At 37.8% G+C, this 14271-nt stretch overlaps 1 protein-coding gene across 3 annotated transcripts in view; it reads right to left on the bottom strand.

Annotated features, from left to right (window-relative positions):
• pak1 (p21 protein (Cdc42/Rac)-activated kinase 1) overlaps positions 1 to 14271 on the bottom strand; it is a 74262-nt gene that overhangs the window by 18064 nt on the left and 41927 nt on the right. For all 3 annotated transcript variants that reach the window (XM_079873629.1, XM_079873628.1, XM_079873630.1), the window contains exons 2-4: positions 5222 to 5438; positions 2729 to 2823; positions 1573 to 1720 (exon numbers count right to left, since the gene is read on the bottom strand). In XM_079873629.1, coding sequence (XP_079729755.1) covers positions 1573 to 1720; positions 2729 to 2823; positions 5222 to 5414 — 436 coding nt within the window. In that variant the 5' untranslated portion in view covers positions 5415 to 5438. The remainder of the gene's footprint in view (positions 1 to 1572; positions 1721 to 2728; positions 2824 to 5221; positions 5439 to 14271) is intronic.

Raw genomic sequence — 14271 nt, 5'->3', positions numbered from 1 at the left:
TTTATATACAACGTACACATATTTATATTAAAACTACACATAGGAATACATATAGGATATATTCATTGCATTTATTTATATATATATATACATACACACTCACCTAAAGGATTATTAGGAACACCTGTTCAATTTCTCATTAATGCAATTATCTAATCATTATCAATGCATTTAGGGGTGTGGTCCTGGTCAAGACAATCTCCTGAACTCCAAACTGAATGTCAGAATGGGAAAGAAAGGTGATTTAAGCAATTTTGAGCGTGGCATGGTTGTTGGTGCCAGATGGGCCGGTCTGAGTATTTCACAATCTGCTCAGTTACTGGGATTTTCACGCACAACCATTTCTAGGGTTTACAAAGAATGGTGTGAAAATGGAAAAACATCCAGTATGCGGCAGTCCTGTGGGCGAAAATGCCTTGTTGATGCTAGAGGTCAGAGGAGAATGGGCCGACTGATTCAAGCTGATAGAAGAGCAACTTTGACTGAAATAACCACTCGTTACAACCGAGGTATGCAGCAAAGCATTTGTGAAGCCACAACACGCACAACCTTGAGGCGGATGGGCTACAACAGCAGAAGACCCCACCGGGTACCACTCATCTCCACTACAAATAGGAAAAAGAGGCTACAATTTGCACAAGCTCACCAAAATTGGACAGTTGAAGACTGGAAAAATGTTGCCTGGTCTGATGAGTCTCGATTTCTGTTGAGACATTCAGATGGTAGAGTCAGAATTTGGCGTAAACAGAATGAGAACATGGATCCATCATGCCTTGTTACCACTGTGCAGGCTGGTGGTGGTGGTGTAATGGTGTGGGGGATGTTTTCTTGGCACACTTTAGGCCCCTTAGTGCCAATTGGGCATCGTTTAAATGCCACGGCCTACCTGAGCATTGTTTCTGACCATGTCCATCCCTTTATGACCACCATGTACCCATCCTCTGATGGCTACTTCCAGCAGGATAATGCACCATGTCACAAAGCTCGAATCATTTCAAATTGGTTTCTTGAACATGACAATGAGTTCACTGTACTAAAATGGCCCCCACAGTCACCAGATCTCAACCCAATAGAGCATCTTTGGGATGTGGTGGAACGGGAGCTTCGTGTCCTGGATGTGCATCCCACAAATCTCCATCAACTGCAAGATGCTATCCTATCAATATGGGCCAACATTTCTAAAGAATGCTTTCAGCACCTTGTTGAATCAATGCCACGTAGAATTAAGGCAGTTCTGAAGGCGAAAGGGGGTCAAACACAGTATTAGTATGGTGTTCCTAATAATCCTTTAGGTGAGTGTATATATATATATATATATATATACACACATACATATATACATATTCATATATATACATATATATACAGTATATATATATATATATATATATATATATATATATATACACACATATATATATATATATATATATATATATATATATATATATATATATATATATATATATATATATGCACATACTATATTCATTCATACTCTATTCATGTTATGTGTTCATACTGTTCATACATCTACACTGCTATAGCTGTAATATATGAAGTGTGCCAGACCTGTAAAGCTCATGTATTTCTGGCTGTTGTTTGTTTCTTTAGAGTCGTAGAATTTAAGGACATCTAGAACCGCCTGAGGATTCTTCTTCTGCTCCAGTTTGGTGATGTTGGACGTCTGGAGTAACCGTGCCCACTGCTCAGGCATGCCCTACATAGAGAGCCACAAAAAACAGAACTGAAAACTGTCTAAACCCTGTTAATCAATCATTATTAGAGTGGCAATGAGGCTTTCAGAAGCACACTTGTGGCAAAAGCAAAGGTAAATTAGACAGACAGATAAATAAAGTCACAGTACAGCTGTGTTCTGATCAGAGGTGGGTGAAGTGGTGAAGGCACGCTGCGTGTTATCTGACCATCGGCGTCAGTTTAAGGTCTAATGGACTGAAGTAATTTAAACGTCTCTGTTGGCGAGGCAACGTGGTTCTGACCCACCGGCTCTCATTAACACTCATTAGGCACACTGAACTCCTCTCTGTTGTACAAAGGGGAAACGTACAGCTGATTTATGTTTCAGACAAAGAGCACAGCTCATTTAATATCTTATCAAACATAATAAACCAATTGTAAAGAGGAAGATAGACCTGGACCCAGAGGTTAATGCTGTGAGTTTATTCTCACTATTTGAGAACTCCAGTGTCAAATCGGTGGAATCTATCTTTAGCGATTTTTCTTTCCGTTTATCCTTTTTTCTTGCTTGTGTGGTAGATTTTTCCCCTACACACCTGACTTAGGTTGAACCTGATGTCCTTGACACCTGAAAATATTTATACACTACCATCACACTTGCTTTGGCATTTTCTATTTATAATCAGGTGGAGTTTGTTCAAATTTTAGCCTCAGTGTGCTATTTAAGAAGTTCTTATTGAATTTTACTTTTATATTTAGCTAGAATTTGTCTTAGTTTACCACTGTAACATGGATTATCTTTATCTTTATAGTCTTTATAGTCAATAAAAGTAAAAATTTTGTTCAAAGTGTTTGGATGAAAACTATTTCATCTCAAACTATCCAGATATGCAATTAAATGTTGAGTCACAAACAGATTGTGTAATTATACAGAAATATATGCATGTGAAAAAATGGCATGTATAGAATTTTTTTTCTACATAGACCGTGTGAGCATTGTGATGAAAAAGATTTTTTTGCTCACACTTACAGTGAACTCTCCGGTGACTGCGTCAAAGCCAACATGGATGGTGTGCTCAAAGTCCGACGGTAGAGAGATCTCTGGACGCTCCTTCTTCTTGTTGGCTGAGTGACGAAGATAAGGGTGGAGACAGTTGAGTGGGAGAAGAGAAAAAAGGTCAATGGATATTTGAATGTAGATGATTCCAATTATTTACTGTAAAATTACAATCCATCTTTATTAGACTTTGTCCACATAATTTAACTTACTTTAATTATATACTCAGCAAGGATACTATATTTAAAATCCAAATAATCTTAACAGATCTTTACTGGAAAAAGTTAAAAACCAGGAAGTGCCTGCCACAGCCCTGCAGAGTTTAGTTCCAACCCCGCTCCTGTGGTTTTCAAATAAGCCTAAAGGACATGACTAACTGTTAGGGTTGAAGCTAAACTGCAGGAACCCTTGGTTTAAACAATGTTTTTAATGCTTGCTCATGAACAATTTTTGCACATTAACCTGTTTACAAGTGTTAGACAGTTCAAATAACTTAGGACACTCTGAAAAACACCAGGAGAAAGGTGCTCAGGGTCCCTGCTCTCCTGCATGAACCTACCATAGTCCCGCTGCAGGAGGCATGAGGGACACAGATGTGCCCAGAGCAATAAAATGCAATATCCAAAATGTAAGACGCCTAAGACAGTGCCACAGGGAGACAGGAAGAATGGCTCATCTTCCTTGCAGCGCCAAACCACGTGTAACCATATGTCCCCTCAGATATGGTCAGGAAATTGTAGGTGTTATTGTGGAAGAGTGAAGTAACATCTTACACCAATAACTGACAGATCTGTCTCAGTCCATGAGGATGAGATGCACTGTAGTGCTTAAAGCAGCTGATGGCCACAAAAGATATTGACTGCTACTTTTGATATTGACCACCCTTTATTCAGGGACTCATTAATCCATTTGTTCATTAATCCATCTGTGAAATTTGTTCAGTTTACATCTCAGTTTTTGAATTCTGAATGTTCATAATATCCACACATGTGAAGAAACTAAAAAACAGTTGAAAGTTAGAGGTTGTTTAGGGCATTATTTGATGGGACATCCATTTGTAGTTGTGTCCGAAACAAAATGGACTTGAATGAGTGCACTCATTCAATCCCATATTGCACCGCAATAACGAGTGTACAGCCAATGTACAACTCAACCGAATTCGCTCCCTCGTTTTCATTCACTCCTTCAAGTGAACTGTATTAGTGGACTAATGTAGGAAATAGGGTTTGAGCGTTTAGGGGGCAATTTCGGATTCAGCCATGGTCTGTCTGAGTACTCGATTCTGATTGGCTGGAAGGTGTGCAATAAAACCGTTTAATGAACAAGTAGTTCCAGGTCACTTTAATCACCGTACTATATTAAAGGGATAGTTCACCCAAAAATTAAAATTAGCCCATGATTTACTCACCTTGAAGCCATCCTAGCTGTATATGACATTCTTCTTTCAGACGAAGTGAAGGGCTGTTTGACTTTGGAAGTCCATTAAAGTGCATCTATTCATGATTAAAGTGCTCGACACGGATCTGTGGGGGTTAATAAAGGCCTTCTGAAGTGAAACGATGCGTTCGTGTAAGAAAAATATCCATATTTAAAACTTTATCAAATAAAATAACTAGCTTCCAGCAGACGGCCGTACGCATTGATTTACGCCAAAAGAGTAACCCTTGAACTTGGCGCACATTTCGATTGTTCTTATTGTACATTTATTTATTTATTTATTGATACTTCTGGAATATTCTCTAAAGGATCACATCAACCCCTAGTTTTTGAGAAATCTCCTTTTAGTAAATATTTAAAACTAGCCTGCCATTTTAGGCTCATTCGTTTTTTGGATCAGTGCTGATTTTCATAAAGACAATATTACAATATAAACACGGTCTGGCACAGTCTCAATGTAGCTATTGCGTTCTGCTCCAGTTCCTGTGTGAGTCGGATCTGAGCGGATGCTGCTAATGCCTATTAAACAACGGCTGGATCTCATCCTCATCTGCTCGACGCTGAAGCCAGGCAGGGTCTTTAATATTAATGATGTGTTAACGGGCTGGTAATTAACACAAAACAGGCTTCCTGAAACACAAGCCGCTCAGGACGCAGGAGTGCAAGAGCGAGACGAACGATTGACACGGAGACATGAGTGGACGCATGTTATCAATTGAGAAAGTGTGAAAATCGGATGTCCCAAATTAAGGGGAAATGACGCAACAGAACTGTGTTCATTATTCTGAATAAATGAAACATCAAAGGTCAAAGGTCTATGGCCATAAAGTTGCTGTTTGCTAAACAGATATCTAATAAACTGCTTGTGCTCATCGTGACCTTTGACCATGAAGCCAACCCTGAATGATTGCCAATAGAATTTACTCATTTAAATAATTATTTTTCTGAGCTGCCAAAAGGCCTGTTGAGGAAGATGATTTGTATCCTTGTAGAAAACAATACTAGCTAGTGGCAATAATTGTCACTCACTCTTGTCTCCTCCTCCGGTGAGTATGGATCGGATGAAGCCTTCTTTTCTCCTCTTGTCCTCTGGGTTGGGCGGCAGAGGTTTGGAGCCGTGATTCAGAGGGCCTGAGTCTTTACTGGACGAGCCAATCATTGTGCTGGTGTTTCTCATGGGCGGAGCTGGCGGCTTGTCTTCTACTTCCCCATTGTCTGACATCTTCAGCTGTGGGCGTGGCAAAATCTGAAACAACCATTTAGAGCTAGAGTTAGTGAAAAGGGGACGGGCTTAAGTAAATCAACAACATGGGTTGCTGGAATGAAACTGAAGACATAATTAGATTTAACAAATTACCACCAATCTTCTTTTAATAGTATTTAGTATTTAGATTAAACTAGGACACAGCAGGGGGAAAAAACAAGCTAAGAGAGGAGGGAAACACCCACTGAAGCATCACGGTTTCCACAAAAGTATTAAGCAGTTCAAATGATTTCAACATTTATAATAATATGAAATATTTCTTGAGCAGCAAATCAGTATTTTAGAAGGATTTCTGAAGGATCACGTGACACTGAAGACTGGAGTAATTATGCTAAAAATCACAGGAATAAATGATATGTTCAAATGTATTCGAATAGAAAAAAAAATGGTTTCATTGCTATTTTAAATTGTAATATATTTCACAATATTACTGTTTTACTTTATTTTAATCAAATAAATGCAGCCTTGGTTAGCCTAAGAGACTTGTTTCAAAAATGTGTGTGAGTATGCATGTATGTGTGTGTGGGTTTATTCAAATCACTAACCCTAATATGAGTAATATTAATAGTAATTTGTCCCTTATAAACCACAACAAACTTAAGCATAAATGAATGTAATTGAGTTTTCGGTAACACTTTAGATTAGGGAACACTATTCAATATTAACTAGGCTGGTTGCTTATTAGCTTGCATATTACTAGCATATTGGTTGTTTATTAGTACTTATAAAGCACATATTAATGCCTTATTCTACATGACCATTTCCTTGATCCCTTAATCTTACCCCACACCTAAATGTATCCACAACTACCATTTTACTAACTATCAATAAGCAGTGATTAGGAGTTTATTGAGGGAAAACTCATAGTTAATAGTGAATATGTGTTCCCCAAACTAAGGTGTTACAGGGTTTTCATTTATGAATATTTTCTGAAAGGAGCAAACAGTCCAAAAGCAGCACCATCTTTGCTGTAAAAAAAACCCCCACATAACTCATTGCAGTGAATCTGACATTAGTCCTGACTCCTTGACTCAAACCAGAGTTATGTAATATTGGACAGACAGCATTATTTTTGGTTTGTGGCTGGTTAACATTAAATTCTTTTGGGAATCTGACATGTCCTGTAGCTTGACATGTTATTCTCCATTTAAAACTATTATTATCATGTATAGGTTTTACTTTTATGTGCTCATACTAATGCTTATACCGAGACTACATGGAATATTTGTGCTTTTAAAAAATGCACAAACCAAGCTGGACATTGACAAAACAAACAATATTTATCTAAAACACATACACAATGCCAGCAGTAGTAGTAATATGATATGTGTTAATCAATGCCAACAGAGATATCTAGAAAGCAGAATGCTAATATACACACACAATACAATTTTACGACATCTTTTTAGAATTTTGAGAAAATTGCTTTTACACAACATTTACTCAAAATGACCAAATATAAGTCTATCACTAACGACTAGTTGACAACAATAAAAAAGCTGAATCTGAATAGTCTGTAAAACTTCACCTTACCAAAAACCTCTCGGCATACCGACAAGGAAAAAAAAGCACCTCCAGATCCCGCTGGACGCTGAGAGAGTGTGTGAGAGAGACTGTGTGTGTGTGTTGGCTTTAAGAGGCTGTGCCTTCCCTGATGTGATGTCACAGGTGAACAAAAAAAACTATGAGTTTGATCTGTGACTGACTCGCCATGAATGGTGTAACATGATAGCAGAGATTGAGAAAAACACACAGACAATACAAATAGGAAACTGTATTACCTGTAAACACACTTTAGCCACAAGCAAACAGACATTGAAAAGGCAGCAGGGCAAAAAAAAACACACAATCAAAAACAACACGGGTGTGTTAAAGTCACAGAAACACTAAACGCGTGCACACACAGCTGGTGAATGACTGTTTGAGACAGACAGGGTCCATGTGGACGTGTGAAACCCTTTACGCTTTCATGTTTGCTTTTCTATCATGGTGGGGGACTTTCAATTGACCTCTATTGTTTATAGCTGAGCTAATGATATTTTATATAGCCTAACCCTAAATCTAACCCTCACACAAATGTTTCTGCATTTTTATATTTTTGTGAAAATGTTTATTTATGCATTTATTCAGCCATTTTCCACTTGGAGATTGTTGACTGGCCTATAGCTGATTCCAGGTTGAACTATCCTTGTGGAGACATTTAGTCTTCTTCACAATAGACACAATAGACCTGACCCACAAAACACACACACACATACAGACAGACTAACAACACCCATGTGGACTCAGATTTCAGACAGCACTGTCACATTTAGCAGAGGCCTGTCATCACTGTGGTCTCTTTTATCTCTCTCACACACACAGAGACACACACACACACACACACACACACACACACACACACACACACACACACCTTAGTTACACTAAAAAAAGAATGGAGGTCTTAAAATCTTTATGACAATACAATAATACAATTGCATTGAACACAATACAATAATGTGATAACTAAATACATAAATAAATAAAAAATACATAGATAAATTGGTAAATAAATAGTTCAATACAAAAAAATCTGAGAGAAAGAGTGATTGGATAATGAAATTAAAAAGAATTAGATAACTAAATACATGTTGGAGCTTGAAGCCTCGTGGGCAGCATGCCGACAAATAGCACGAATGCGTTTCGGGTGACCCGAGTTCGAGTCCCGCCTCATGGACCCTTCCCGATCCCGTCCCCCTCTCTCGCCCATTTCGCTTCCTGTCTATTCTATACTGTCCTATATACAAATTTGAAAAAATTACAAATAAATAAATAGTGATACAAATAATAATAATAATAATAATGGATGAATACAGAAAAAAACAACGTTTTCCATTGATTTGAACAAACGTTGAAAATTACAAATAAAAGTCACTGATATTTAAAGTTGCAATTATGAGAAACAAAGTTGCCATTACGAGATTTAGACCCACAAAGTCACAATTTTAAACACAAGTGCACTAGTTTTAAAGACAAAGACCAGTGAAACAGCAGGAATGAGGAAGTGAGTGAGTCTCAGGGACTTTGGTCTGGTCTCTGGTAATTAAATTAACCTCAGTGCTGTTACACACACACACACACAGACACACACACACACACACACACAAGCATCTAACAAACCTCAGGTGCATTTCATTCAAGTAAACAAAGGGCTTCATTCACAGTTGAACTTGAGTGTTCCCCCAAAAATAAGAACCAAGTTCTGAAGCATGAAAACCACCATAGGAAGATCCCAAACATATACCGTAAGAGGAAGATGTTCTAGTGCGTAACTGTGACTATTAGGTCAAGGTCGTCCACACTTAAATGACATGATAACACCTGATGATTTTCCTGTGCTGCTTTAGCACGGTGTGACGTACTGGCGAGACATCGAACATGTGGTTCGGCCTGTGCTTAGTCATGTGTTTGTCAGGTACCATTACTGATCGCTTACAGTATTTCACTTCTTCATCCTCACCTGCTGCATTCAGCTCCCCTGATTTTCCTTCAAACATCAGCGGAATTACTTCAATTTCCATGTCTTCAGTTACAATCAATGGGTTCTGATTAAAAAACATTCACTCAAAATCCCATTGATTTCAATTGAAATACTGACTGGAAACAGGCAAAATGATGCTGATGCACAAATCCCACCTGCTTCAGCCTTAAAGCTGCAGTCCGTAAGTTTTGTGCTCGAAATATACAAAAATTATAAAATGAGCGAGTACATCATGAATCCATCTTCCAAACCGTGTTTTTGTCTTATCCTGAATCAATACAGTACACCTATAATAAATGTTTATATTCTAACTATTTTAGACTGGTTTGGGTCGTACCACTGCGGAGTAGCCCAGTCCCTGAGTGACTTGTCATAGACACAAACAGAGAGAAGCAGCTCCGGCTACTATGTTCTTCCGCAAGACGCATGAAGTTCTGTTTATTAACTTCTAGAGCGTCAAAAGTTACAGAAAGATGAGGTGGAAAACCGTGGTACTTTACATATTCATGGCACTTCAAGGAACTTCTAAGACCAACATGGTGGTGTTAATATGGTTCTAACTATAGATCTGTGATTCTCTTCATTTAATAAAACACAACAACAGTTAAAATGAACAACTAAAACTCAATTAGCAATGTGTCTCAACAAATAAACTGGAATGTTACCCAGCCAGAATACCGTGTGGAGTGTCGTTATTTTTAACTACAGCTAAAATTGAATTAAAATGTAATGGTTATGGCAAGGGGCGTGACATTTCCCAAACACGCTCGAAGCAAATCACAACACACTGGGCCAGCTGACCCATCAGAGCACATTGCACTTTTCGGAAGGAGGGGCTTCATAGAGACATGAACTAAACAGAGCATTACTGACAGACTGGAAAAAGAGGTGCTGCAACAATGTCAAATATGTGAAAAATAAGGTGTTAAAGGAGAGCTCCGGTCAATTTTAACATTGAGCTCATTTTTTTTGTAAATTTGGAGTGCTGTCAGTACAGAGAACAACGACAAAAATCGGTGTTGCCTACAAGGTGTTATCCTCTTTTTAAAATTTGCACCCTGTTGACTTAAATGGGGCAAGTTTTAAAGCTGCTTTTAGCCTCTTAACATCCTTGATGTGTCATTACAAGTGCACAGCCATGTTGAGTGATTCCTTTAGAGTGAACACGGGTGAATCTGACTGCAGTAGATGTGAAAGATATGAATAAAAGTGATGTTAATTCAGCCAGCGCACATACCTTTATTTATTTCCTGTTTTCGGTCGAAGTCCACAGTAACCGATTGTCGAGTTCTCCACTGTTGCTTAGCTACCTATGATCACGCGCGTGAACTCGACAATCGACTACTATGGACTTCCACCGAAAACAGGAAGTAAATACAGGTATGTGCGCTGGCCGAGTTAACTTCATTTTTATTCATATCTTTCACATCTACTGCAGTCAGATTCACCGCGTTCACTCTGAAGGAATCACTCACATTGGCTGTGCACTTGTGATGACACATCAAGGATGTTAAGAGGCTAAAAGCAGGTTTAAAACTTGCCCCATTGAAGTCAACAGGGTGCAAATTTTAAAAAGAGGATAACACGGTGTAGGCAACACCGATTTTTGTCGTTGTTCTCTGTACTGACAGCACTCCAAATTTACAAAAAAATGAGCTCAATGTTAAAATTGACCGGAGTTCTCCTTTAATGTAGGTGTCTAGTAGACCCCAAAAACTAAATCAAGGCATATTAGGTTCTCTTTAATAATAATAAAACTATATAACTAACACTAAAATGACAATGCATGCGGAGGTCCTGACTCCTGACAGAGATCAGATGGGGTTTTCTTAGCCCATGTGAGATGAACAAAGACACATCATTCATCAGGATAAGAATAGCTCTGATCTCTCTAGAGGTGTAACAGAGCGAGGTGTGACGGAAGCACAGAGGCTTCTTCAGCTATTTAAATAGCCATTGCTATAAATGTAGGAATCCTGTGAATTTATGGATTGCCTTGTTAAGCAGGCCAGTTTGTACGTGTATGAAAAATTGAATTCTGGACAGGATATAAGCGGGGTTTCTGATTACTCCTCGCACATGCTAATCACTGTTGTGGCATTCTTTCAAGTCACCGGACAGGTTTTAGTAAATGTTTCCTGAAGTCATTTCTCTGACATGTGGCTAATTTGCCTCGGGTTGCGAAACAGCCTTTATGAGACCTGCAACGCAAGGCCAGAAACAGATTTTCATTACCTTTGTGAAGCCATGCAGAGACAGAACTGGCACACATGCGGTTTAATCTCGTGTTCAAGCTGGTGTTAAGAAAATTATACTAAACAGAGACACGTGAGAGAATGTGTATACACAAGATGTCTCTTCCTTAGAGTAAAATTGCATTGAGAGCATCTTAAAATATTCACAAGTCAGAAATACATCACAAAATCATATTTTGAATTAGCTTTTATTTTTATATTTTCAGTTTTCACTTTAATTTTAGTTTAAGTTTTAGTCTATTTTAATTCCTTTTAAATTCTATTTTATTTCCTTTTTTGGTCATTTTAGTGTTTCAAGTTTAGGTTTTCATTTAATGTTTAAATTTTGTGTCAGCTTTATTTTAATTAACAAAAAAAGTTTTTCTTTAAATGACTGGAAAAAAAAATGAAGAAAATAATAGAAAATGTGTAGAGTTTGTAACCATAATTTCTGTCTGTACACACGTTAAAGACAATTTCAGACATATTTCAGAAAACAAAGCATCATACAAAAATCATGGCACTAATCTTGGAAAATTGCTGTAGTTAGTAAAAACTAAATGCATCAACCATATCTGTATCTTGTGCATGACAATATGATATCTATGACCAATATGCATTTATAATTTTAATGAATATGCAAGGTGTATAGGCGTTCAGTCCCGAGGCTGACTGCTTTTTTTTGTAGCTCTCTTCCAGTGAAGACATTGCATATAAATGAAATGAACCTGTCTCTCTCCTCCAGAGGATAAATTTACACTCGTCTTTCTGTTAGACCTCGTTTGAACTTCTGTGTGATGTCCAAACACTTTATGACACAGTGATGGGCTCACAGACATGACGGATCCGTTTCATAACAAGACCACTGAGACCTGACTGCACATCAGAGTCTCTCGACGATCCATTCGACTCTGGACAGGGGAGAGACATTCACAGTGGCCTTTTTAAGTCAACATTAAATCATTTTTTGCTTTCCTAATAAATGTTCCTGGTCATAATATGCATGATTCATCGCTAAACATTATTGTAAAGGAAATAAAATAATTTAATAAGTTTGTTTTCACAGTCTTTTATCAAAATGTGAAAATGTCTAAAATGACTTTTATGCTGATGTATTAGAATGTGTTAAAAGTATTCGAGTCCTCTTGGAAAGAGCAAGTTATACATTATTTCCTGATAAATATTCATTTTCAATGTGCGCAAATGCATTGAAAATGATAGTTGATGATGCCTGTAAAGACAGTGGTACTAATCAATGGATTTACCATTCCAACTCAAAATTTAAACTATGTGATATTGGAACAGTTGAATATTCATAACTTTCTGAAAACTGTATGACAGCGCCATCATGCACAGAATGTATCACATGGGCGATCAAACTCTGCGTTCAGTGGCGTCAAACCTCTGTTGTTCCCTGGAGATCCAGCTTTTAAAAAAACATCTCCCCAGAAGGAGCAATGCGTGTGTGTGTGTGTGTGTGTGTGTGTGTGTGTGTGTGTGTGTGTGTGTGTGTGTGTGTGTGTGCGCATAGCCTGGCATCTGTTCAAACCAAGAGAGATGATCACAACAGCGCCAGCGATCGGTGTTACAGACGGAAAAACAGTGTCGCAGCTTTATGTACATGCTAATGATCTACACAGGGTGGGGTGCAGGCAGACACTTTTAGTGTATATTTTATCATATATTAAAAAAGCACAGCTCCTCAATTTTCCCAAGACACGAAGGAATATTGAACTCACAGATTTGAAGTTGAATTTGCTGGTAATTCTTATCAGGCAAACAGCACTTTATGAACGTTCTGAAAACATTTATTATTATTATTAACTCCTGCCCTGAATTATCCGCACAACAAATATTCACATTTAATTCACAAAACAAATGATAACTGGATTCACACACACATTATCTCGTTCATTAGTTTACATCCTGGTTCTTAAAAATCACGTGTTGTTCCTCCGAGCATCAATATATTTGTGACAATGTTTAAGCCCTTCCTGAGAAGTCAAGCTGGATCTTAACATCACATAGACACAAAATTTAAAAGAGTTGGTTAAAGTTGTGTAAATACATTCCAAACCATATTTACATATATGACATGAAACTATTTATGTCAAATAAATAAAAATAAAAACAAAAGGCATTTTCTTTTTTAAAAAGATAACATCTAGATTGTGCAAATGGTATACAAACCTGTGAGAGAGAAAAAGCACCACATTATAATGCCTGCAATTAGTATAATGTAACTTACAGTATAGTGTAAAGTAAATATATAGTATTATATGAATCAGATGTTAATACTGAAAGATAACCATATTTAATGATCCACTATATTTACATCATACCTCAGGGTATGTAAATAATGTAAATAAAGTAAATAATGCTGTTTGTTATTCAAACAAAATTACATTTTGGGGTTTAGGTTAATGTTAATAGAACAAATCTAGTTTAGTGTGTGTGTGTGTGTGTGTGTGTGTGTGTGTGTGTGTGTGTGTGTGTGTGTGTGTGTGTGTGTGTGTGTGTGTGTGTGTGTGTGTGTGTGTGTGTGTGTGTGTGTGTGTGTGTGTGTGTGTGTGTGTGTGTGGCGGAACTACAGAGATCATCCAATATCTGGTGTCCTGAAGCTGCCACGGCCAGAGCCCAACTAGAGCAGATGGTACTGAAGAAACATGGCCAATTTACATAGAAATCAACAGACAGAGAATGAAATGACGACCTACAACACAAGATTTCCTCAGTGACCATAACAATACTCAAACTCAACATTTGTCAGACTGGTTCAAATTGGCTTAGCTCTTGGATTAGTCTTGGATACTTGGATTAGTGTTGGATAAACTTGAGCATAACATGCAAACACACAAATTAACACAAGTGAACTGTCCAGACCATCATTTTGTACTGGTCATGGAGGATGGAGGGAGACTTCATCACGTCTGTCTCTCTCAAACACAAACACGTTTACTTTCCTTAAACGTCTACTGTTTCGAAATAAAGCTAATAATAAATACCAAAGCCACTTGAAGGCAAGCCTGCAAACTTAGCCAAAATAAGTGTAATACCT

This window comes from Squalius cephalus, assembly GCF_949319135.1.
Source record: "Squalius cephalus genome assembly, chromosome: 6".
NCBI lineage: Eukaryota > Metazoa > Chordata > Actinopteri > Cypriniformes > Leuciscidae > Squalius > Squalius cephalus.
This window is presented reverse-complemented; position numbering and strand designations above follow the sequence as displayed.